Genomic DNA, 24,730 nt, shown 5'->3' on the forward strand with positions numbered 1-24,730 from the left:
GGATTTTACGAGGTGCGGGAAGGATGGTTGTTAAGAAGCCAATCATACGTTCATTGACCCCCCTGGGGTAAGGTGATGGTCTCAATCCCATCATATTTTCTGAGGCCTCTTTCCCTTTACTCTCCTTAGCTCTGTGTGTCTGAGCATCAGCTCCCTCTTGCCTGCTCCTTTGAGGAGTAAACATGGTGCATGAAACAGCCCTTATTTGCTCCCCAGAGGTCTGGGTGGTTCTGTAAGGTTTTCCCAGAGCACTCTTCCACAGCTGTGACCCCAAGTGGAGTGTCACCTGGATATCTCCCCCAGCCTGGGACAGTAGTGAGTGGAATGTGAGCTCACCAGGAATCTCTGGCCGAGTTGGGGAGTACATCTCCTTTTAGAGAGTGTTGTGAATTAGATCCATTTCTGCACCCTGCTGTTGCAATGGAGCAGACTGTGAAAGGGAAGATTCTCAGAGGAGCTGTGTTTTAATGTAGCAATTTGATTCAATTTTCCAGTCTATAAAATTACCCATCACTGCTCGTTGCTTTCTAACAGACACCTTCACTCTTAATTTAACAATCCTATCGAATTCTGCCAGGGAAATTGGAAAAATTTATCACCTGTGAAATTTTATTTTCCTTTGGTTGTATCTGTTTTTGTAAAACTTCATTAACGACGATGACTTGCTGAGGAAATTATCATTTTTTTTTTTAACTTCAGACACAAGAAATGGCTCGACCTCAACCAAGATATCATTTGCATAATAAAACACAACAGAAAGGCTGGGGAAGTTGGGACTAGCAGAGGCTGGAAGTGCTGGGAGAAGAAGCAGGCTCTCCTTGTCGGCTGGCTGGGTGGGTGAAGTCCCAGGAAGCAATGACATGGCTTCTCCCCAAGGGAGAGATGAATGTGGCGTTGACAGGGTTGGACCCTCTTCTTAGGAAGCCTTGAAATGCCAGTTGCTTACTGACAACGCTTTTTAGCAAACAGCCCTGTCTTCAGGGGCCTGAATGTTCTGTTCACCTTAGCTCCTACGTTCATCTGGGACTGAGGTTTAAATTGCTATAAATTTAGGCTTAACTTGAATTTCTCAGCAGAGCACTGAACTCCTGGCAAATTTCCACAGGAGCGATCTTCTGAATGGTCTTGAAGATTCAGCGTTCCCATGGTCTAACTAGCTCACAGTTAAAAGGCTCAGGCTTCGTTTTTTTGCACAGTCTGACCCCCACTGTGCTCTGCACTGTTCAACAGCTGCTGTTACCCACACAGGAAGTGGCTGTGCGGGCGCAGTGATGACTACACAGTTTTTGAGATGCCGGTTATCACGCCTTTGTGAAAAAAGAAATACGTACAGTAGACCTGCTGTAATGGTGGGCAGAGGACACACGTTAGGCTTATTAGCAAGAGATGCAATTTGATTCGTGGTATATCTGAACTAGGCAGCGGTGAGCTGTGCTCTATCAGGGCTTTACTGTGTTACTGAAAAGACTTGTCAGCGTTTATCTATATTTCTTCAGTCTATATCCTTCATCATTTGAGGTGACTTTCCATTATCCTCACAATTACACAGAAAATAAGTTCAAACTAGAGAATTCTGATGAAACGCGCAGTAAACCAATGAAAACCAACATGAGTATTCTTGACTCTTTAACCTGTTGACATTTGTAATAAATTACTTCACATGCAGAGATGAAAGACACTCCCTGATCAATCCATCTTGCCCCCAGAGCAGGGGAGAGCTTCCGTGCTGGGAATCACAGAAGCTCCACGGAAGCTTCCCTACCGTGTCTCCTTCAGAGGTTTGGCTTCCTCTGGAGTTGTCAAAGTTATATTCTTCAACCAGGTCAAGAGTGTCTAAACTAGAGGAAGATAATTAGAAGATGAAATTTCTCACCTGGTAAGATTTCATAAATATCTTCTTCTTTCTCCTCCATGGGCTCTTTGAGCCCCACACTCCCATGCAAGATCATGGGTCTGCTTTGGGAACCAGAATTTGGGGAGTCAAAACCATCGATATCATCATATGTCTCTTCCTCTTTCTCCCCTTCTTCCTCCTCCTCTTCACATGGAATGGTTAAGGAGCTCAGGTCTGCTGGGGCAGAGATGAGAGTGAATCAAGATAGGGAGAAAAAGAAAAGAATAAGGCAGGGAAGGAAAGAGGGAGAAGGAGGAGGAGGGATGAGGATAAAACATGTCAAAAGAAAATGAAACACTAGGTTAAGTGCTGTTATTTCTAGTGCGGGCCTTGGTGGCAAGAAATCTACAGAAAAGGCCAGACTAGCACTGCGTCAGGTTTAAACCATCAACATAAATCCTTCCTTGCGATAAAACTTGATCAGGATGAAGCACCCCTGAAAAGTATGGGTGTGTGAATGAGCACACGAGGTGAAGGGAAGAAAATAGGCCAGAAGAGGAAATGCCAGCGTGCCTCGCGCTGCTTGTCAAGTGGAAAACTGGAAGGATGAGGGATGCCCTGGGTTCTCCGGATGCACACAGAGCCTGGGAACTACGGTGGCTGCTGTAGGATACCTGAGCTATCACACGCTCATCTCCCCCATGATCTCACTGCAGAACTTCAGAGACGTCTGCTTGTAAAGAGAAGAGTGGGCAAAAGTGGAAGAGGAAGAGAAAGTGGGATGTGGGAAAATATAACAGTAATACAACACCAAATGGAACGGCTGAGCGATGTGGTTGCCATGCCCTTTTGCAACTGTACAGTCTGGCTGACCTTAAAGTGGGTCACTGCATAGAGGATGTTGAGCCATTACAGCACTGGGGGGCACAGGGCGGGAGACGGAGATTGGTTTTTTATTTTAATGGGGGACTGGGAAGGTTCATTCTCTGACGTGTAGTACAGAGTGCTCTCTGAAACCCTGCTGAGGGACCTCTGCAGGATGGGCGAGAGCAGGCAGGGTGCTCTGGGGAAGGAAAGGATGGAGAGACATCCGATGTTCATTTCAAAACATAATAAAACCGTTCGGCTTGATTAGGCTTTTAATAAAGATTTTGCAACTATTTTCATCTGAATTCTGGTGCCACCTCATAGGAGGAAGGGATCAGAGACACATTTGTGGCTTAAACCATATGTTATTATTTTGTTTTAAAATAAAATGGAATGAATAATTTCTTCAATGTGGGATTCTGAAACTACCATAGGGTACAGCTCAATAAAGCTGCTTGGAGTTTTATTGAAGTTTACACACTTAGGGGTATATTACACGCATAAATCCAATGCACCTAGATGAGAGTTGTACCCTGTGGTCTCGCCATCAACGTTCATGTTTGCCTAGTTCTAGTCTATTATACGTGATGCTCTTGGTAGATGCAATAGTTTGTTCTTGTGATAGCAAAGGCATAAACTGAGTAAAACAGGCAATCATAATTAAAGCTCCGGTGCTTCCCTCTTTTTATCCACAATAAAATCTTATAGCAGAATAAAAAACGGAGATGAAAAGGCTTGGTGTTTTTAGGTTGATGTACTTCTCCCTAGGTCTTGGGGCCATTTACAAAGTTGGTGTTTCTGCCTTTCTGCAGAGGCAGGGTCCTGCCATGATGTATGTATACCATCATGAGGGTTATCTGATGCCAGGTGACAGGCTCAAGGTTGGCTACTTCTACCTGTCAGGCCACTCCCAGACAAGGCTTCCTGGGCCACTATCACTGCTGTGCCTACAGGCTGGCCAGCAGAGGGTACTCTAAGAGCAGTCATTTAACATCTTCAGGCAGGACTTTTCCCATCCAAAGTAAGGACCATTTGACTGTGGCTTGGGAAACAGCAATTTGTTTTTAATGTCCAATGTCATTGAAGGCCACCTAGATGAGTATGGATTTCTACCTGACTAAAACTAGAAGATTTTGGACCCTAAACCACATCTAGATGACTTTGGTATCATGAATTTCCTTTCCAGAATGTAAGGGGTTAGGAGACACTGAATTGAGCTGAGCTGATTTTCAGCATCTCTTTTCTGGTGGTTACAAATATTACAGATTTGCCTGTAGTTAGGTGGATGAGCTAGAATGATATCAGAGGTCCTTTCCAGGTTGATGGTTTCTTTTCCTTCTGATTCACCCATGTCACTATTTGTTGTTACCATATGAGGGATACGATAGGGAGAATGGGCAGATAAAAATATATTGAAGCCTGTGGATTATATTTATGCAATAGAATGTCAACTGAAAATGCACTCAAGTGCTCCTTCTGTAATAATGATACTTACCCTTTAACAAGAAACTTATTTGATCCACCCAGTCTCTGGCCTCAGCTGGATTAGAAGCTGTAAACTAGAGAAAAATTAGTGAATTAATTTATCACTTTCACTAAAATTTCCGTGAATCCTTTAGGGAGGTTCAAGGGGAGGAACCTTGTGAGCGGACTTGCAGAGTCAAGTTGAAAGCTCAGGATTCTCTGCCTGCTTAATATTTAGCAAAAAGATCAAAATCCCACTCAAAGTGATTTTTTTCCTTCAGCCATTTTGCATACCTAACGTTGACAGCTGGATTTGAATCCAGATTCATGTTCATGTGCATTCATTCATTTGATTGCCCATTCATTCATCAGGCATTTATTGAGAACAGTTTACAGGAAAAAAAAGGCAAACCCAAATTCCTGACTTCAGATCAATGCATCAGTTTTGGAGACAGCATACACCCTTGACATGGGAACACGACAAAGTAAGTGAATTTGATAACAGCTGGATGTTGAGAGAAGACACGGAGCACTTATCGTTGCCTATGGTAAGCCAGGGAGGCGTGCTGAAGGAATACTGTTTTGGTTGGATTTTTAAAAAGAGTTGGTGGAAACTGGTGGAGGGAACTGGACGTTTCAGGTAGGGAGAACCAGCTGCCAAAGATTAGAAACGAGACCATGATGGATAGGGAAGGTAGGCAGATCAGCTTGACTGGAGAACAGTAACAGATGAAGCTGGAGGATCAGAGAAGAGTTGATGAAAGGGCTCTGAGTATTAGGAATTCAGACTTAACATGTAGGCAATAGGGAGCCACTGTAAATTCTCGCAAAAGGAGTGGGAGATTCTTTCAATAGTTGTGAGTAGGAGAGACTGAAATAGGGAGAAATTAGAGACAGAAGAACAACTAGAAGGCTACTTAACTAGTCCTCTGCGTGAAGTGATAGGAACTTAACTATTGTGATGGCTGTAGGAGTAAATAAGAGGGGACAGATCCAAAGGATATTATAGAGGAAGAATGCACAGACCATGGTAATGACTTGGAATCAATGGGCCAAAGAAAAGAAGAAGTAAACAAACTCTACATCCTGATTCACAAAACAGGTCAGTCAAGCATCAAGCTTTAGTAATTTTTTATTTTGAATGAATCAACTTGAAATGCCTGTTCCTGAAAAACATGTTTATTATCTGGCCATTAGGGTAAGATAAACACATGTACTATATAAGAAACCTAGTTTCCTTGTAAACTGATATAGCCACTGTGAAGAACAATATGGAGATTCCTTAAAAAACTAAAACTAGAACTACCATGTGACCCAGCAATCCCACTACTGGGCATATACCCTGAGAAAACCGTAATTCAAAAAGAGACATGTACCACGATGTTCACGGCAGCACTATTTACAATAGCCAGGACATGGAAGCAACCTAAGCGTCCATCGACAGATGAATGGATAAAGAAGATGTGGCACATATATACAATGGAATATTACTCAGCCATGAAAAGAAACGAAATTGAGTTATTTGTAGTGAGGTGGATGGACCTAGAGTCTGTCATACAGAGTGAAGTAAGTCAGAAAAAGAAAAACAAATACCATATGCTAACACATATATATGGAATCTAAAAAAAAAAAAAGGTTCTGAAGAACCTAGGGGCAGGAGAGGAATAAAGACGCAGACATAGAGAATGGACTTGAGGACACGGGGAGGGGGAAGGGTGAGCTGGGACGAAGTGAGAGAGTGGCATGGACATATATACACTACCAAATGTAAAATAGATAGCTAGTGGGAAGAAGCTACATAGCGCAGGGAGAGCAGCTCAGTGCTTTGTGACCACCTAGAGGGAGGGTGGGAGGGAGACGCAAGAGGGAAGGGATATGGGGATATATGTATACATATAGCTGATTCACTTTGTTATACAGCAGAAACTAACATAACATTGTAAAGCAATTATACTCCAATAAAGAGGTTAAAAAAAAAAAGAAACCTAGATTCCTGTTTAAAACTTATTAATATATATTGTCATTCTTGATTTCTTAAGAACACATTTCTATAAAAAAAGCCTAGGGAAACTGCTTTAGAACTATCGTATAAATTTTTATCTGGATCTGGGTGAATCAAATAAGAACTTAATACTAAAAAATAACTTAGATACATCTACAAAAGACTCTATAGAAAAGTTTAGTTTAACTTAAAAATTTTTTTGAAATTACATAATTAAGACCTAGGTCATCTTATCAAAATAAGGGTTATGATACTGTAGAAACATAAAAGAATGAGTGCTGAGAAAAACTTGAAGAGTCAAAGCGTTACTCAATATTAACCTTAGCATGGCTTTTCTCTTTTTCTTGAGTTAGCTAAAGTTTTTCTAAATTGTTTTAGTAAAACTGTGATAAAAATAACCAACAAGGAGGAAACAATATGTGTATCTATATACACACATGTAAAAGTATATTTTTGGTGAAAATCACTATAGTCCCATAGTCAGACATTTTTTGTTGCCTTAATTTTATAGTGCATTACCTATTATATTCCCTTTTATATTATATCAAAAGATATAAAAATGAACACCGTGATGAATGTCTTTCTCACCCCCACTCAGGTCCTCCTAGTTCCTCAGTTGTCACTATTACTACTCAGTAATCATTGCTACCAGTATCCGAGAAATCCTTCCAGAGATATGCGACGCATCTACACACAGGAAGATTATATTGGATAGCAAGATGAATATGGGAAAATGAATTATTTTTCACTCTATAGCCAGATTTCTCTTTTTCTGGATTTCAAGGAAGGAAGTGAAGATAAGCAGTTGAAAAATAGAGTGGGAATTAAAGCCATGAAATTAGAGACTCTGAATAAAGAATTAGATTGTGTGCTGCAATAGCCAAGATTCTCACCTACAGAGTGAGATGAGAAGGGGAGGGATGAAGAGACGGAAGCCAAGCAAAGGCAGTATCTAGGATAAAAGTGGCAACATAGCAAAGGTGAGGACATGTCAAGAGAGAAGGTCTTGGTAAGAAACGAGAGGTAACAAAGAAAAGATGGCGCCCAGCACAGCAACCACCACTCACATGCAATACGGAACGAAACTGCAACACCAATGAGGATCTCCATCGCCTCGGCTCATCCTACCTCATAGCTGCGCCTATCCTGGGAGGTCAGCTCAAAGCAGGATTCTTTCTTGGCATCTTTTCGCAGGTAGGGGGCCATCCGTACACTGTAGCCCTTAATGAGAAAGGTCCCTTTGGGCTGCTTGCCTGCAAGACAGGAAAGCTCCCTGTATCTCCAGAGAGATGCAACTGCCAAGGGAGGGCATCTTCTCTGGATGTAAAATAAAAGCACAGAAACAGCTGTTACATCCCTGAGGAACCACAACAGTCAAGGAGAGGTTATTACTGAAGCTTAAGAAGAGGCTACCGCGACAGCAAGGCAGATATCACTGCCAAGCTAGGGCAGTGCAACGTGAAAGGTTACTTAGCCAAAAGAGTACAACAGAGACAGAGAATTTATTAGAATGTTAAGAGATCTATAATAACAGAAAGAAGGAATTATTACAGCAGGGAGAGTGTGGCCGAAAACGTGAGGCTCTTGAAGGCTATTACAGAACTGAAACGTTATTATCAGGGCCAGCAGAGCACATTTGAGGGGAGGGACAGCAGCGCAAGGGGGCATTATAAGTTCCCAGGCTCTCCTCCTATGCCCTATGTAGCATTTGGGCTACAGTGCTCCCCCCCTCCTGCTGGTCAGGTGAGAATTTATGCTAGAGGGAGAATAATTAAAACTCAGTATTTTATCCCTCTCGCAAGAGGCCAAATTGGGAAGTAGCAGAGTACTGCTGAGTATCATTAGATGATGAGGAAGGAGATAAAAGGAAAAGGACCCTAAGTGAGTGAAAGGAGAGACTACTCTGCCTGTCATTCTCTTTTTTAAAAAAATAAAATATTAGAAACAGAAAAAGAGGGGTTGGTTCCCAAAGATTCTGTGTCCTCATGGTGTGGTCAGGCAGAACATGTAGAAGAATGGAACCCCCGTGCCTGGGTGATGCTTTCTGTCCTGTGTCATGTGGAATGAGTTGCTTTTTGATGATGATGATAAGAGGGATGGCAGTGGGAAGAAAATATTAAAAGAAAAGAAAAAGAATCTGTCCTCACCTGGTTGAGCTAAAAGAAATACACAAACACTCTATACTTACTAAGAAAATGTCTTGGGCACAATAAGAAGTAACTGGCGAGAAGGGAGCCATGCAACAGTGCTTTTTGACGCCAGAATCTTTTTTGTTAAAGTATCTCTCCTTGTTCTAACTGGCCACTAAAATGTTTTGTTGTTTCTTTGGTCACCGGCTTTTATTTCACTCTGACGGCAAAATGGTCAATAAAAGTCTCCAAGCCTCTCGCTCTTGCTCTCCTTCCTCACCTTGAGTAGGAAGGATTCTGAACGAATGAACGTGATACCTAGTTTTATATCCACAGATGCCAACCAAGTATTTAAATGCAAGGGAAATGATGAACATTTTTACAAGGACATATATGTTATATTAGTTTGAAGGTTTAAAATAAGAAAATAAAACCTGGTTGGCTTGTATGCCTAGAATTCAGGGGAGAAATTATAGTTGCTGGATTTGAGAGTGGGCTGGGGGCTGGAAGGATACAGGGGGCTTGTTACTCAGGTTTTGAGCTATGCTGCTATCATTTCCAAGTAGGGCTTCACACTTTACCCCTGTATAGGAAAGTTTCTGATGAATTGTGATGGTGAACTCAAGATGAAGGTCAGTGATACCTGTTGCAGGCAGAGAGGCAGAATGAGGTAACTGCCTTGAAGTCCAAGAGCAAATCTTAAGGATTCCATGTCACTTAGCAAAGCTATTCTTTCTGCTACCTTAGTCCCCAAAGTGCAGGAAGTCCAAAGGCAAATGTGTAGGTATCTGATTATTCCCTTGACTGGATATCCAGGCTTTGGGAGAGGAATAAGTCCGGGAAAGAAGGAAGAGAGGAGAAACAGAAAATGATCGGAAGGACAATAAAGGATTTACTTTGGATCATGCCTCAGTAAGAAGGTGGTAGAGCACAAAGAAAGCCCCCACAAGAATTGCTACTTTACTTTATCTCCCTCTTGTTTTGTAGAATTACTCCTGGGGCAGTCTAACCCTGCAGGAGGGTATCCGCTATTTGAATGTTTGCATTCACCTACGGTAACAACTTTTAGCTTGTGTTTATTTGCTGCTGCCTCCACTTTGTGCTTATATCCTCTGTTCCTTCTCACGAACTAAGCAACTGTGTTAAGCATGGATGGGGGGTCTTTTAGGGATGGCTCATGAGTGCTGTGCTTGACTGAGTCAGTGGTGGCTCATTAAGAAGCTGCCTCTGGCTTGAGTCAACACTTCGCAGCTGCTGCCATCTGGCTGAAGGGTGTCTCTAGGGGACAGCAACCATTTGGGTCTCAGCACTCCATGGCTCTAGGCATGTCCACTGGATTACGTCCCAGAACCCAGTAAGATAAAGTTTGGAGCCTGCTCTTAGAGAGTTTGGACTCAGAGGTTCTATTTCTGGGCCATTGGTAAGCTGCTAAAATCCTTCTCAGAATTAATTTTTTTCAATATTTTAACTATATTATTAATGCCTATAAAGTGTTTGAGGTTCTTTTTTAAAAAATTTACTTATATTTTATTTTTGGCTGCACTGGGTCTTCGCTGCTGCGTGCGGGCTTTCTCTAGTTGCAGCGAGCGGGGGATACTCTTCGTGGCGGTGCGCAGGCTTCTCATTGTGGTGGCTTCTCTTGTTGCGGAGCACGGACTCTAGGCAAACGGGCTTCAGTAGCTGTGGCGCATGGGCTCTGTTGCTCCACGGCATGTGGGATCCTCCCGGACCAGGGCTCAAACCCGTGTCCCCTGCATTGGCAGGTGGATTCTTAACCACTGCGCCACCAGGGAAGTCCCAGAGGTTCTGTTTTTTAAATGCCAAAGTATTCAACCTTGATAATGCGTTATTAGTCATAATAAAAGGTAACCTTTTTATATGCTGGCCACATATCCTAGTGTTTAAAGGGGCTATAATTTCTAAATTGGCATCTGAGTTTTTGGTGATGAGTAAGGTATTATTTACCCAGGCTTATTTCTTTCCCAAGCATATCCCTTTATGGGTGTTAGTTAAGGACTGCTAAGTTGAGATCTAAGTGCTTGAGAATTTACGAAGTGCTTGCATCCAGGAGTGAGATGCTGCTGTGCAAATGAAGAACACTTACTTTTCTCATTAGCATAGTAGTAGAAGAGGCCTCTGCTGACAACACACCATCGCTTCTGCCACTCTGATCCAAAGAAACTATGATCTAAACAGAACAGCAGTAAGGGACATAAATTCAGGTAACTACAATCACTGAAGAGTCCGTAAAATCCAACAACACCCAGTCCAGTGTGTTATTGTTTTATTTCCGAGGTTAATGGACTGTAAAACCCTCCCTCTCACTCCCACAGGTTATCCCGTGTTGACACAGAGTGCAGAGGACTCATTCAGTTAAAGGTCCAAGTTCTAAACAGGTTTTGCCTGCTCTGATCCCAGCTGTTTCTCTACTTTTCCTTTATATCTTTCAGGTTCTAATCTCATCCTGTAGTTATAAAATTCTCCATGAGATCTCTATGTGTTGCCTTTCAGCAAACCGAAATGACACTCCAGGCCATGGGCATGAGCAAGGCTTTCTTTGTGCTAAGCCAATTTGCCTGAGTGTTAAACCTGGTATTCCAATCCTACTAGAACCTATTTTAATTAAAGAGTGAAAGCTGAAGACTGGGGCTTGTCTAAAACTTGAGAGTGGGCTGCTTCACATATGATATAAAAATGGCACTCATAGCAACACAGTTTCACTCTTTGTGGGAGCACACTGAGAGATGAGAACAAAAATATAGTCATTCATTTATTCATTTGACAAGTATTTATTAAGCACCTGTTGTGTACCAGGTGAGCAAGGCAGAACCAATCCCTATCCTGATGAAGTGAAGATCTGGGGCCATCTCTCTTCAGCCTACACACAAACACCAGACTTCTTTTCTTTTCGTCCCTTCCTTTTGCCTTACCCCTGCCTAGTATAGTACTGGGCATAGAGCAGGTACCCCTTATGCTAGCCCTCTTTTTCCTCATTTCCCTTCCCTTCCTGGAATGTTCTGAGATCGGAGGGTCTAATCAGTACCTTTGCTTTTCTTCTCTAAGTATCCTTGCTTGATGATATTATCAAGCTCTTGAGCTCCTCTTGTGATGTCTTCCATTCCTAAAAGAAACAAGAGCAAAATATTTTGTTGAAATCGGACAGAATTTTCATTTATTTGGGCTGCTTGAGATAATCTACATTAATGAAGGGGTGCAGAGGGGCTATTGCTTATATATGGCACAAAATAAAACAATTTCTAGATGACTGGGGGGGGAAGTAAATTTTCTTTTTCTTCCTAATTATATCTAATGCTAAAATTGCTTAAAATTATCTAAACATAACATTAGTTTGTGCAAGGGGAGGTAGCCTAAGCATGTACTGATTGGCAAGAAAAGGACTCCAGAAAATTAAGAATTTGCTTAACTAAACACACACCTTTTTCTAACAAACAGAAAGCCACCTTAGTGAACATAATTTTTATTAAGTTCACACAAAGAAAGGCTCTGCATAGCTGAACTTGGCAATAGCTGCTAAATTCTGGTTTTGTCAAAGTCATGGTAAGAGTCTAGGGATGGTAGAAGCCTTTACACAGAGAAGACCTGGATCTGACATCAGCCTTTAATTGTATGCTGCTAACATTCTCGGCTTTCAATTAGCCTTGTTAGGTACAAATTTATTGAGCAGTCAAGATCCTAATCTATCTTCCACCACTGGGGTTTATACTTATCTTACAGAAGGGAGGGGCAAAGGACAGAGACAATGAGGCAGGAATTTACTCCTCAAAAAAATAAAATGAAACAGGAACAACAACAAAAACAATTAAAACATATAACTCTCTATTTCTTAATTAGGAGAAATGAAGGGAGTGGGTTAGCATAATCCTAATTTTATTCTTTTTGGTCCCCAAACCCAAATCTCTTTTGGTTTGCCTTAAAAAATTTAGAAAGCAAACAAAATATAAACCAAATTAAGGCACAATGCATATGAATCAACTGAGTCACCTATACGATATCTTGAGACTCTTGGGTGGAATCATTTTTTTCAATCACACAATTGTTTTCTTAACATCGACAATAACTAACATTCAGTGGTAGCTGTGCGTTGGCACTTTGTTCAATGCTTTGAATATTTTTTGTTTAAAAATAACATTTTAAGATGATTTAAAATGCAACTAAAAGTACTTTTTGCTTCTGTTTCAAGCTTAGTTTTAAAAATATAGATCAGAAGAGTTTCTTTTTTAGGTGTTTAAGTGCCTGATTCTATATCCTATTTGTCCGTATTGTCAACTTCCTTGTTCATAGACTGTTTTCATTTGTGTGTTTTACAGTTAGCAAACTCTGTGGCTGCTATAAATCCTCCCAGATGGGTCTCAGGGTGCACGCATGAGATGAAGAGCAGCAAAGGAAAGTTCATTTGTCTAGGATTCTTTCATTTCTCCCACCCCTCTGAAAATTCTAATATCTCTTTGAAAATGCTCTCCAAGAAAACAGAGAAGCAGATTGTACTGAGGGCGAGGACCCAGTATGGCTGAGAAGGCCCTTTGAAGGAGAGCCCATCCTCTCTGCAGCGCTGTCAAAAAATTGCTCCTAGAGGCCTAAAAATTAAATGAAAGACACAGGGGATAAGAAAAACAGGATCCCCTAAGCCTGGAGTTTCCATCTTTTCTTCCCACCATTTTTTCCCTTTTTTAAAAAGGTCTTGTTAAACTTAGAGACACAGCTTCTTGTTAAAGATGCCGAGAGTCTGAATCTTAAAAGACATGTTAAACGTTCTATTAGAATTCAAACCTCCTTTTTTAATGCAAATCTAAACGCCCTTTTATGGAACATCTATAATTATGAAAATGGGAAGACATTGCCTCGTGTGCGGGGAGAGTCTGTGAGTATGAATATTACATTAATGTGCCCACACCAGCTCACTGATCCTGCTGGCAGGAGCATAAAAAATGCTCGAGTGAAACTTTTATTTAGATGTTAAGACTCCAGGCCCCAGCGGGGTGACAGAGACAGTCCCTGTGAGTTGCCATCAGAGAGAGAGCTTGAACTGAATTACCCAGGGGGGAAGCAAGTAGTGGTGAGCACTGCTTCGCTTATTTAATTTCATTTACTTTCAGTACATTTTCAGCATGAGGCTTTTCTCTCCCCACCAACTGAAACCCAAGAATGCCACCACCAAGAAAACAAAGACATAATGCAGCAGAAATGTTTGAATTCCAAGTCACTAATTTTAGGAGACTAGGGACAGCACCATCACCACCTTCTCACCCCAAAAGTCACACTTGGTTTGCTAAAACTGAGCACTGAATGAGTTACTGAATTTCCTCTCTTGGTCATTCACCAACAAGATTCTGAAGAGTAAGAGAGCTGGAAATACAGTATTTTATATGCTGTGTTTTTGTAAGGTGTGTTATGTTGCTTTTTTATCAGAGGGAATCTGTACTGATGAACTCTCTTGCCTGGATTCCCTTATGGGCAGTGGAAAAAATGGGATTATGGGTGAAGTTTGGAATGGCTATGGAAAAAAGATTAGATCAAATCAATTTTTATTCTGTTGACTGTCTTCTATGTCTAAGGCACTCTGTGGTGAGTACAATAACAGAACTGTTCTCAATGTAAAGTTGACTCTGAGTGCAATCTCATTACCTCCATGATCTATCAGATAAACCCAGATGGGATCCAGATCCATCCCAGTCCAAGATGGGAAGCCACTGTGGCAATCAAGCTCTCTCCTCTTTCAGTGTCAGCTTAGGGTCCCACTGATCAAGAACTGGTGGTCCTGAGGATACACACGTAAGCCACAGTCCTGTGTGATGACGCAGGAGGAGTCTTGTATGCCCGAATTTACACCTACTGGCAAGTGAACCGATCTGCAGAGCTACTTGACATGTAATAGAAGGTATGTAAATGTTTTGCAGGATGATAATAAAAATAGGAAGAAGCTACAAACAATTCCATGAGTAGCTATTTTAAGGCAAAAACATTTATATTTAAGTATACAATTTTTTTTTAAATCGAGGCTTTCTGTCCATTACCTGAAAAAGGATATCACCACCTTAATGAAAAAAAATATATAAATGATTTATTGGGAATAAATGGCCCTTTGGATAAACCTAAGGGTGTATCACATTATATCAGCACAAAACAGAATTACATTAGTGTCATAATCTCTCTCTACCACTGCACTTAACTAAATCTCTCAGAATAGCCCATATAAAGGAAAGATTCACTTAGCTGAAGGATGCAGGGCCATAAACATAAGATCGAGAAGAGTGTTAGACACAAGTGATGGCCACCCAACTTTCACAGCAGATAAAGATAAAAGAAATTCTCAGACATCTTTTTCTCCTCATCCAGATTCCTTTAAACCCTGTATCCCACCCATACCAGCTCTGCAGTAAAAAACAACAGAGTAGGGGTCGATCTCTCAGCACTAAACATGACTCCTCAATCAGCCACCCACAGCAACAACAATGGGGACCCTTTGGAGTGTGATCCATTTCCATAAAGCAGTCAATAAAAAAAGACATGGGAGCTTATGTGAGTCACGGCCTATTTAATCAGCTGCATTCTAGCCCACTGAGAAAAGAGAACTGGAGAAGTCAGTCGGCAACACCACAGCACAACGCTAATAGCATAAGAGGCCACACAATTTCTACTGCAAAAAGGTTGCAGCTCCTGCAAAAAAAAACAGTGCCCACAAACTTTCATTCTGGGTAGCTGGTTTGGTCTCTTGCTCAATCAACCTGAAATGAAAATCCATGATTAAAAAAATCCATCTTTTGTTCAACGCTTTCCCCTCCCTAAATTGTGGACTTCTCCTATCCTCCCCTTTCCTTCTAATTCAAGTTCTTTTCAATTGTTTGAAAAAGGAGACCAAACCAACTCCAGCCCAGAGGCTGATTGTTACCAGGGGTGAATTTCAGGCAGGGTTAAGCTTACCAGTTTCTTTCACTAAACCACCTGTGATATAGGACCTGGGGTGTTGGGTGGATGAGGCTGGAGAAAATCTAATATTTGAAGGCTGGGAATGGTCAAGTTGCATTTGTGATTTCAGTTCACTCACAGATCACTGGTGTGTGTGTGCATTTACACAATGACAAACATACGCATCACAATGCCTCAAACGGACAAAATGAAAGGCGGTATTGCAGGTAGGGTGGGTGGTGTAGTATTCTCCTGTCCAGTGGTTGCTGATCCCCCATCAGTTTGTTAAATCCTCTCCTTTGTATTTGGTTTCTGTGTCCTTCTTTAATAAGTTCGTTACTGTTTTTCCTCAGCTTCCTTTTTTCTCAATTTTTAGGAACCAGTCAATAAATGACTGAGGTGTCTGGCAAGAAGTGTTCATCTTCTACACATGATGATAACAGGGAAAATGGTTTCAATGACTCTTCCTTCATTAGTCCCTTGGGACAGGCTTACATAAGTCTTAAACTGCTGTGCTTCCATTCAATATCTACTTGAGTTGACACTTATTCCTCACAGTTTTCTGTCTTTGTGCTTCACTTATTAAGGAATGTAGAGCAGCACATGTAAGGTGAAAAATTCTAAGCCATTAATAATAATAGACTTAGGATCTAAAAGTTCCAAAACACAGAAGCCACTCAAACAAACAGCTTTAATTTCATGGAGAAATAAACTGGATAGCAGATGAAAGGAAGGGATTGAACACAAAGTACCTAACCAGGTTCTTCAACGAGCTGTGACATAAGAAGCTAAGAAACAAAACAAGTGCAGTTGGAGATAGGCAGAAGGACGTCAGAAAATGGTAGAAATCTCACGTTTGTGGTTAGCAAACCAGTGCAGGAGACAATATTCAGGAGATCTTCATGGACTCTTGTTTCCCCTCCAATTTTTTAAGGTCTTTAAAAAAACCTGTTAATCCAGGTAACAGACCAAACTGTATAAAAATCTGTGGAAGAAACTTGTTATACTGAGGATATAGAAAATTCATGAGAGATTCTAGGGCAGAAGTACTAAGAAAAAAAGCAGATAACTGATGTACAAAATGATTAAAACTAATATGTTTTAATACAAAATGGTTTAAAAAACCTAACAAGTTTTAATCTGCATTTTATCAAGCATTTTCACATCTCATTTGAGCTCCACAGCATGCCTGTGAGGTATGTATTAATATCATCTCCACTTTACAGACTAGAAAAAAGGCTTACTGAAATTATGGGAGTTGCTGAAGGTTGCTCAGCTGGAAAAGCCCATGCACTTTCCACCACCCTGAGCTTCAGCTGAGGAGACACACTCAGATGTACCTGAGGAAAGATACAGTCTTCCCACCTCACTCGCCCATGAGAGACTCCATTTAAATATGGAAGAAGAAACAGACATGATATGTGATTATTCTGATACTTGATGTCAAAAAATTATTTTAGGATCCTGTATTTCTTGTTTACTTTGTAAGGTACTGGCTGACTAACCTATGGAATTGCTTTCTAGGGCAGGTCTCTGTGAAATTCAAGAGATCAACAGATATGCGGAACAAAAATGAAAGAAAGGGCTTCCCTGGTGGCGCAGTGGTTGAGAATCTGCCTGCCAATGCTGGGGACACAGGTTCGAGCCCTGGTCTGGGAAGATGCCACATGCCGCAGAGCAACTAGGTCCGTGAGCCACAACTATTGAGCCTGCGCGTCTGGAGCTTGTGCTCCACAACAAGAGAGGCCGCGACAGTGAGAGGCCCGTGCACCGCGATGAAGAGTGGCCCCCGCTCGCCGCAACTAGAGAAAGCCCACGCACAGAAATGAAGACCCAACACAGGCAAAAATACATAAGTAAACTTTTTTAAAAAAAGAAAGAAAGTAAGAGAATGTAATAAAAGGATACACAAGGTAAAGAATATACAAGAGGAAGAAACTTGGAGCTCTCAAAAAATGCTGCTGGATCACCAAGGTTTGTAAGGCCTCTTCACAAGAGTGATATCTAGAAAATGGAAGCCTGTTTTAGGGTAGGGCTCATGCAGGAATCTCGGACATGATTCATTTACTCTCTAAGGAAGAGGCCTTGGTTTAAAAAGAAAGAAGATTTTTAAGTCAAATATCCAAACTGGTTTCTAGAAACCATCGATATTCATGGCATATGAAGAACCTTCTTGTTTCCACAAAGAGGCGCCACACTAATTGCCACAGAGGACTGTGGTCTTCCGGGAGGCTCCTCTTCCATGTCTCTGTTTTTAGTAAGATTTTACTTATAAGAAGTGAAAGTTTTAGAAAAAAGCACTTCCAACTCTACGTATGAAAACTGCAACACACTAATTCTAGCATCTAAATAAATGGGAATAAACAACAGCGTCTGGTAGGTAAATAGTTCATCTTAAAGAAAGACTAATTCAATATAATAATTTACTGATCCTCAATCCTGGTATCGGGATACCAGGGCGTCTTTTGATCAGTTGAAGGTGTTGATAGAAATGGCAGAGATTTTGAATAATTCACTTTAAGAATAAGAATGGATTCAAAGTTTTTCTATAATAACACCACCCATTTGCATTCAATATGCTTTCTTAAGGGGAAAAGTCAATTAAAAATAACTTATAGCGTATCTTATTTAGGCCACAGTCTACGGTGATTAAACACATCTGATGTAGTATTATAATCATGGCAATCAAGAATTCCTACAGAGCTTTATTTCCTTGAAAAAAATTGTTTCTTCAAAATTGTGGGTGTTCCACGGAAGTGGGTTGGGCATATAAATGTTGGTGGTCATGCGTTATGGTGGGAAAAAGGTTGAGAATTCATGTAATCTGCACAAAAACAGTTTAAACCCAGGAAGCCTCTTGTGTCTTCTGATTTTATTAATGACACATATATATAACTTAGCACCTTCAGCTTTATTTTTATCCTAAGAATCCATCCTTAATACAGAACTACAAAGATCCAAACGACCTGAAGTCTTTTTTAGCAGCCAAACCACAGTAAGTGGCAGCAGGACAAAGTGAGAATCATGACACAAATCCAGACCGTGGTGCTTCAAAGAGCTTTGAGATTCTAAAAAGGAGGAGGAGAGGATTTCAAACACCAAACTTGTCTTTTTTACAAACCTTGAAGGATCACTGTATTTTCCTCTCATCCTGAGACAGGTCACTTTTATACATGTGTCACTTGAGAGCATATCTTTAAAAATGAATGACAAAATATCATTTTCAAATCTATTTATTTACTACTCTACTGGATTGTGATAAGAATATGAAGAAAAGGAAAGAAAAAAGCCCCACCTGGGTTTGGAGTCACTTTTTAACTGGTTTAACTTCTACCTGTCCACCATACTATGGCCAGAAATCATCTTTCTGAAACGTATATCTGGCCATGTCACATTCCTGCTACAGCCTTTAATGGTTCTCCCTAACCTATAGGATGAAACTCAAGCTCTCCATCACACAAAAACTTTAAAACTTGGTCTCACCCTACCTTCCAGTTTCATTTTCTCCCAACCCCTTATACTTCCCAATACTCCAGCAATAATAGGTAACAGACTTTGCCTTCTGGAATATGCCGTGTACTTTACACTGCCAGGCCTTTGCTCATGCTGTTTTTCCTGGTTGGAAATTCTAATCTGTATCCCCATTTTCTGAGGTGGGAGTGCTCCTTTAAGACTGAATTCAAATGTCACAAACCTTCTGAATCTTTGTCTGTTTCCCCACATAGAATTATATCCTCTCTCTTCTGTGCTCTAATACCATTTTCTGTAGGGTACAGTCTTGGCTCCCAGGGACCCTAAACCTTTCCCCCAATACTCCTCTCCATTCTTGCCTCTTTGCTTTGGTTTACATAAGACCTTCATTTCTATGTAAAGCTGCTAGAAGCCTTGAATGAGGAAGTAGAAAAGGTACTATTCCCAGGAAAAGGAATGTAGCTGTGGATCTGGGTAGAAGGCAAGAGGGAGGAGGATGGCCTAGCAAGGGAAGGAGGGTTAGAATAGATCTCACATTCATAGGAAGAGAGAGAGAACACCATGAAAAAAATGAAATGGACAAAACATCATAGTGCCTGGATTGAAACAGGGGAACAAAGAAGAATCCAATAGAGCTGTGCATCCAAGGAGATGGGCCAGTATTTGCACCCCGACTGTCTAGGTAAGGAGAGTAAGAATTAGACTGAGGCAGAGCTGGAACAGCTGAAACCCATCACAAGGCAGGGCTGTACTTTAATTGTTGAACTGATGTGGGATTAAGAAGGATCCTTCCCTAAAATACACTCAGTAAACTCCAAGGAGTTTGGTGCTAATTATTTAACTTCTTGAAGCCTAAAGAAAACCTGCCAGTGGGAAATCTAGTCCCTTTCACAGAGGGCAGTTCAATTAATTAGTTATATACCTGTTACTCTCTGTATCCCCAGGGGCCTCGTACACACAGTAGGTGCCTGATAAATGTTTGTTAAACTGAACTGAAACCACTTCCAGCCTTATGGGACTTGGGGTCTAAGAAGGCAATATGGGAGTGAATATTTGTTAGATAAATCATTTTCACCAAAGCCAAAACCAGTCATTTTTGTTCTGCTGTATACTCACTATTTTAATCTTAGAGTTGGTACTGTGAAATAAGAAAGTAAAAAAGGGAAAGAAAGGAAGTAGCCAAGAAAGCCAGGAGGAAGTAGTGGGTGCAGAAGTCGGGAGGAATCACAGTGCTGAGAATGACAGGAGGACGGACAAACGGGATTTTGGGAAAAAAAATAATAAGTTGGGAAAAAATGCCATGAACCTCACCTGGAGAGAACTATATCTCCCAGCCAATTTCACAGCCTCATTGAGATACCGGTTCTCTTCACCCCAGAACTTATCTATCTTCAGGAAAGCATCAAAGGATGGGGTCCAGAGGAAACCATAAATGGACAAAGACCGAGCCAAACTTAACAAATGGATAACTGAGTATACTTCAGAAAAAGGCTGTTGATTGCAATTTCTGAGCTACACAGGCCTTGAGTGGCTGAGAACTTGGCCCCTTGTCTTGTTCTTGTATTTCCCTGAAAAACGGTATTTTTCTCTTTGACCGTCGTAGGTACGTTTGTTTGCATCCTGTACGCAAACATCCTATGTGTGTCTGAGCACTTAATAATGTTGATGGTGAAAGCTGCATGAGGATTAGGGTACCAGAATCCCGGAGTCTTTATTTTAGTTACTCTCTAAACCAAAAGATTTCAGGGAGGAATCAAATGATGATAATCTTGCCTTCTCCATGTCTCTCTAGTGAAAAACATTCAGATATCATCAGAGCACTGCATCGAGAAAACCTTTAAAGCAAACAAAGCAGAAAATAAAAAAGAAGACTTAGAAACTAATTATCGTGATTCTCTGGGGGTATTTCAGGGTGGATGATCTAATGAGAACTCTCACACCCCATTGGGAAGAACTTGATGGGAATGCAGTGACCTCAGCAATGTGGCTTTGACCTGGTATGTATCATCTGCTGGACAAAGGGCCACTCTCAAGCTGGGCCTTGCTCTCAGCCAGCTCCCTGGGTGTCTCTGCAGCAGAATGGGATCAGAGACAGAAAAATGATGGCTACGAGAAGGAACCTTTAGGGCAAAAATCACCTCCTTTTCTTTTAAGTTACACGTTTGAGATTTAAAATCTCTTGGTTCTTCTGTTTCATCTGACAAAACTCAAGCAAGTTTGAAGTCAAATTTTGCAAGGAAAAAATTAGGGAGGGGAAAATGAGGGTGATGTTTCCCGACCCAAAAGTTTCTAACCAAATCATCAAGTCTGTAATTGCAAAATAAAAACACTAAATCTCAATATCTATTTGCACAGCTCATTAACTAAGGGCTCACACTCAGCAAACGGAAAAAAAAAAAAAAATAAAGGAAAAAACCTTCAGCACCAAATACATTTGGAAAGTTACTATGGAGACCTGTCTTTCCCTAGGATCTAAACTAGGCTGTTGTCAGATGCGTCTGTCTGTCTGTCTTTATTGCTTATTTGGGAAGCAGCAAGTTGGGATGAGGCAAAGCATCTTTTGTCAGACTGTGCTGGAGAGAAAAAGAGAACATTCCTTTCCCCACTGAGTATTATGAACATGATGGCAGGCACTCGACCTGCTCTGCTACTGGGACAACATGATTTACAGTGTGAAAAGGGAAAACCTAAATCACTAAGTAATGAAAACATTAAAGTTAATGCATCACAAGTGAGGAATTTATTACCATTAACTCCAATAAACAGTTATAAAACACTCGTCCTTTCCTGTCCATGTGCAGGGACACAGACACTGTACTTCATTAAGCTCAACTTTCTTTTCTTCTCCACTAGACCAGTCATGTGTGTTTGAACCAACCACCATTTATTGTTAAGTGGACTGGTTCATTTTCCAGGACTGAGAAAGCTGAAGGCACATCCATTTTGCTTCATGGTGCTTGGTGCAGACGGATGAAATAGCAAAGTTTAGAAGACATGCAGCTCGGTATTGCTATATAAGTTTATTTAAAAGTCCCTAAAATGTATGTCTGATAAAAGCAGAGTAACTCTTCTGAGCAGCCTTTCTCAGAGGCAGGTATATAAGTAATAATGCCTGGTGAGGAAGGTGGCATATTGGATGCCAGTGAGCGTCAGGTGCGTTTAGCTGAATAATTTTTCCCTTGTTATTGTTTGGTATAGCACCTAAGAAACCTGAGATGGAAACCCATTTCCTTCCAACATCTTTCTCTGTCACAGGGGCATACCAGTTTATTACCTTCAGGTTTTTCATGAACAAAAGAGGCTGCACATATTGGATGGCTAAGGTAGACTGGTTCTGGAATCATTTGTTTTAGAGGGAAAAAAAGGGAACTAACGTGTCTTTTTGGAAAGCCAACTCTAATCATGGAATCACCTGGGTGTTACAAAGCAGACAGGAGAGGCAGCCTGAAATTCAGGCTACCCTGAGCAAACGTTCACAATAGTGACAATGCTAATAGTAATACTTTACATTTGAATAGCACTTTAGTGTTTGTAAACTGTTTTCCTTTATGACCTCTTTGATCCTGATACAAACAGAAAGGCCTCAATAGTCTAGACTTCAGGAGCTGAAATTGAGGCTCAGAGAGGATAAAAGACTTACTCACATAGCTGGAAGGAAGAATAAGGACAAAAACTCAGTTTTTTTTAAAAGCTCCAAATCCAGTACTTTTTTTTTTTTTTTTTTTTTTTTGCAGTACGCGGGCCTCTCCCTGTTGTGGCCTCTCCCGCTGCGGACGGGCAGGCTCAGTGGCCATGGCTCACGGGCCCAGCCGCTCCGCGGCATGTGAGATCTTCCCAGACTGGGGCACGAACCTGTGTCCCCTGCATCGGCAGGTGGACCCTCAACCACTGCGCCACCAGGGAAGCCCAAATCCAGTACATTTTTGGCTACACCGTGCTATGACAAACATTTTACATAATGAATAATGTTATAGTCATAATTATAACATAAAGTCAAGGTAAACGGTGTTTTAATTCTAGATTTCTCAGCCCAAATGGTTTTTAGGAACTCTCTCTGCTAAGCATGGCTACAGTACCAGTACTGCTGGATGGAGCCTGGGAATTGTCCAGGTTGTTCAGCTCTGAAATGGGATCTGATTTTTGGCATTACCAGAGAAGAGGCAGGTACCTGGGTGATCCTCCTGTTTGAGGTTCATAGGGATGTTTAGCCCCACTCACTGAGTGGAATTGCTGGGCCTCTCATGGGCCAAATTGTGTAGAACATATGAAAGAAAGGGCTAGAGAGGCTCTGACGCAGTCTGAGCTGCGTAGCCTGCATTACCAAAGCTAAGATTTCCACAAGTAAGACCAACTGCTAAAAAGTAGCATAGTTTAAGGAGGTAGTAATATTTGTCAAAGGAATTTTTCTAAATATTATTTCACCACCATCTTAGCATTTCCATAAGGTACCCTAATGAAGAACTCTTAGATGAAGAAGTTACAGGTCTCTCCGGAGGTGATAGAGCAAATGACTCTGCCACTCATTTTACACACAGGGAAATTAAATCCCAGCCAGCTATGATGCCATTATGTGACTCATTCAATGATACCATTATGTGACATCACCCAAGGTAATGTGACTAATTTGTCGCAGAGTTGAGAAGAGAAATAGAGTTTTCTGACTCCAATTCAACATCATATCACTCTTTTACTCCCATAGTCAGGAAATAATCCTTCTCTAACTCTGGGGGTTTAATTTCTATGGGGAAACTAAACAAGACAGGTCCCAAATTTTGGGACACACAGTTCAGTCGAGAGTGGGAAGCTATCCTGAAAGCAGGTGAATTAAGTAATAGTCTATGTCCTGAACACTGAGGCCCCTAGCCTCCTTTTACTGCTCAGTTCCAAAAACCCTGGTAGTCATGTATAATGGTACCACCAGCAGATACATGGATCCTTCTCTGGAAAAAAATGAATGGCCTCAGAGAAAAGACCTGCAGATACTGACATTTGGGAGACGCCAAGCAAAATGGTTGGGTCTTCCCATCACTCTCAAGTTTAGGCTTTCTAAAGTGAAGCCCATCAGGGGATATGCTCCGCCTTGGCACACAGAAGTTTCAATCTGCATGTTAGTGCCTCACTTTTAAATAGAAGCAAAGTCTAAAGATCACCAGACATTTGCAGAAAAGCTTCCAACATGGAAGATAAAGACTAAAACATACAACAGATAAAAAGGAACTCAGAGAAAACAATTTAGGGAGCAGAAAAGAAAATGAAAAACCAAACCAAACAAACAAGGGATCATTAATATTCCCAGAGGGATGAGAAGACACTGAATTCATGAAATAGACTGCTTAAAAAGAAACAATCAGGGAACAAGAAAGGAGAGTAAGAAATTAAACATAAGGTAGCCAAAATTAAAAACAAAATCAATAGATGGGTTGGAAGATATAATTGAGGATATCTTAAAGAAATAGGGCAAAAAGGTCAAGAAAACAGAAAACAGAAGAGATAAAAATATTAGAACACAGAAAATAAAGGGAAGGAAATGATCAAAGAAACAATAAAAATTCTCACAATGAGGGATATAAATCTTCTGATTGAAAGGGACCTCCATACATCCAGCACATGAAGGAAAAGAGGTCCACACCCTGGTAATCACTGTGAACTTTCAGAACACAATGGACAATGAGAAGCTCATAAAAGCTTCTGAGTTGGGGGAAAAATTGGCCATACACAAAGAATCAAGAATCAGACTGGCATTGAACTTCTCCACTGCAACACTAGAAGCTAAAACGAAGCAAACTTTTCCAAATTCTAAGGCAGATAATTTCCATTAGCGTTTCTACACCCAAATTATCAATCAAGTGTAAAGGTAGAATAAAGAGGTTTTCAGACATGCACATTCTCAAGAAATATACTTCCTGGCCAGCCTTTCTCAGGATGCCACCAGAGGATGTGCTCCAGCGAAGTGAGGGAGTCCACCAAGAAAGAAGGTGATGCTGGATCCGGGTGCAGCTCTGATAAAGGAAAGAGACAAAGGGAAGTCCCAAGGGCAGC

At 41.1% G+C, this 24,730-nt stretch overlaps 1 protein-coding gene across 1 annotated transcript in view; it reads right to left on the reverse strand.

Moving 5' to 3' along the window:
* SKAP1 (src kinase associated phosphoprotein 1) overlaps positions 1 to 24,730 on the reverse strand; it is a 276,251-nt gene that overhangs the window by 36,313 nt on the left and 215,208 nt on the right. The window contains exons 5-9 of the mRNA XM_030839839.2: positions 11,340 to 11,417; positions 10,401 to 10,484; positions 7,296 to 7,420; positions 4,197 to 4,260; positions 1,874 to 2,068 (exon numbers count right to left, since the gene is read on the reverse strand). Of these exons, the coding sequence (XP_030695699.1) occupies positions 1,874 to 2,068; positions 4,197 to 4,260; positions 7,296 to 7,420; positions 10,401 to 10,484; positions 11,340 to 11,417 (546 nt within the window). The remainder of the gene's footprint in view (positions 1 to 1,873; positions 2,069 to 4,196; positions 4,261 to 7,295; positions 7,421 to 10,400; positions 10,485 to 11,339; positions 11,418 to 24,730) is intronic.

The sequence above is a fragment of the Globicephala melas genome, chromosome 20, assembly GCF_963455315.2.
Source record: "Globicephala melas chromosome 20, mGloMel1.2, whole genome shotgun sequence".
NCBI classification, from domain to species: domain Eukaryota; kingdom Metazoa; phylum Chordata; class Mammalia; order Artiodactyla; family Delphinidae; genus Globicephala; species Globicephala melas.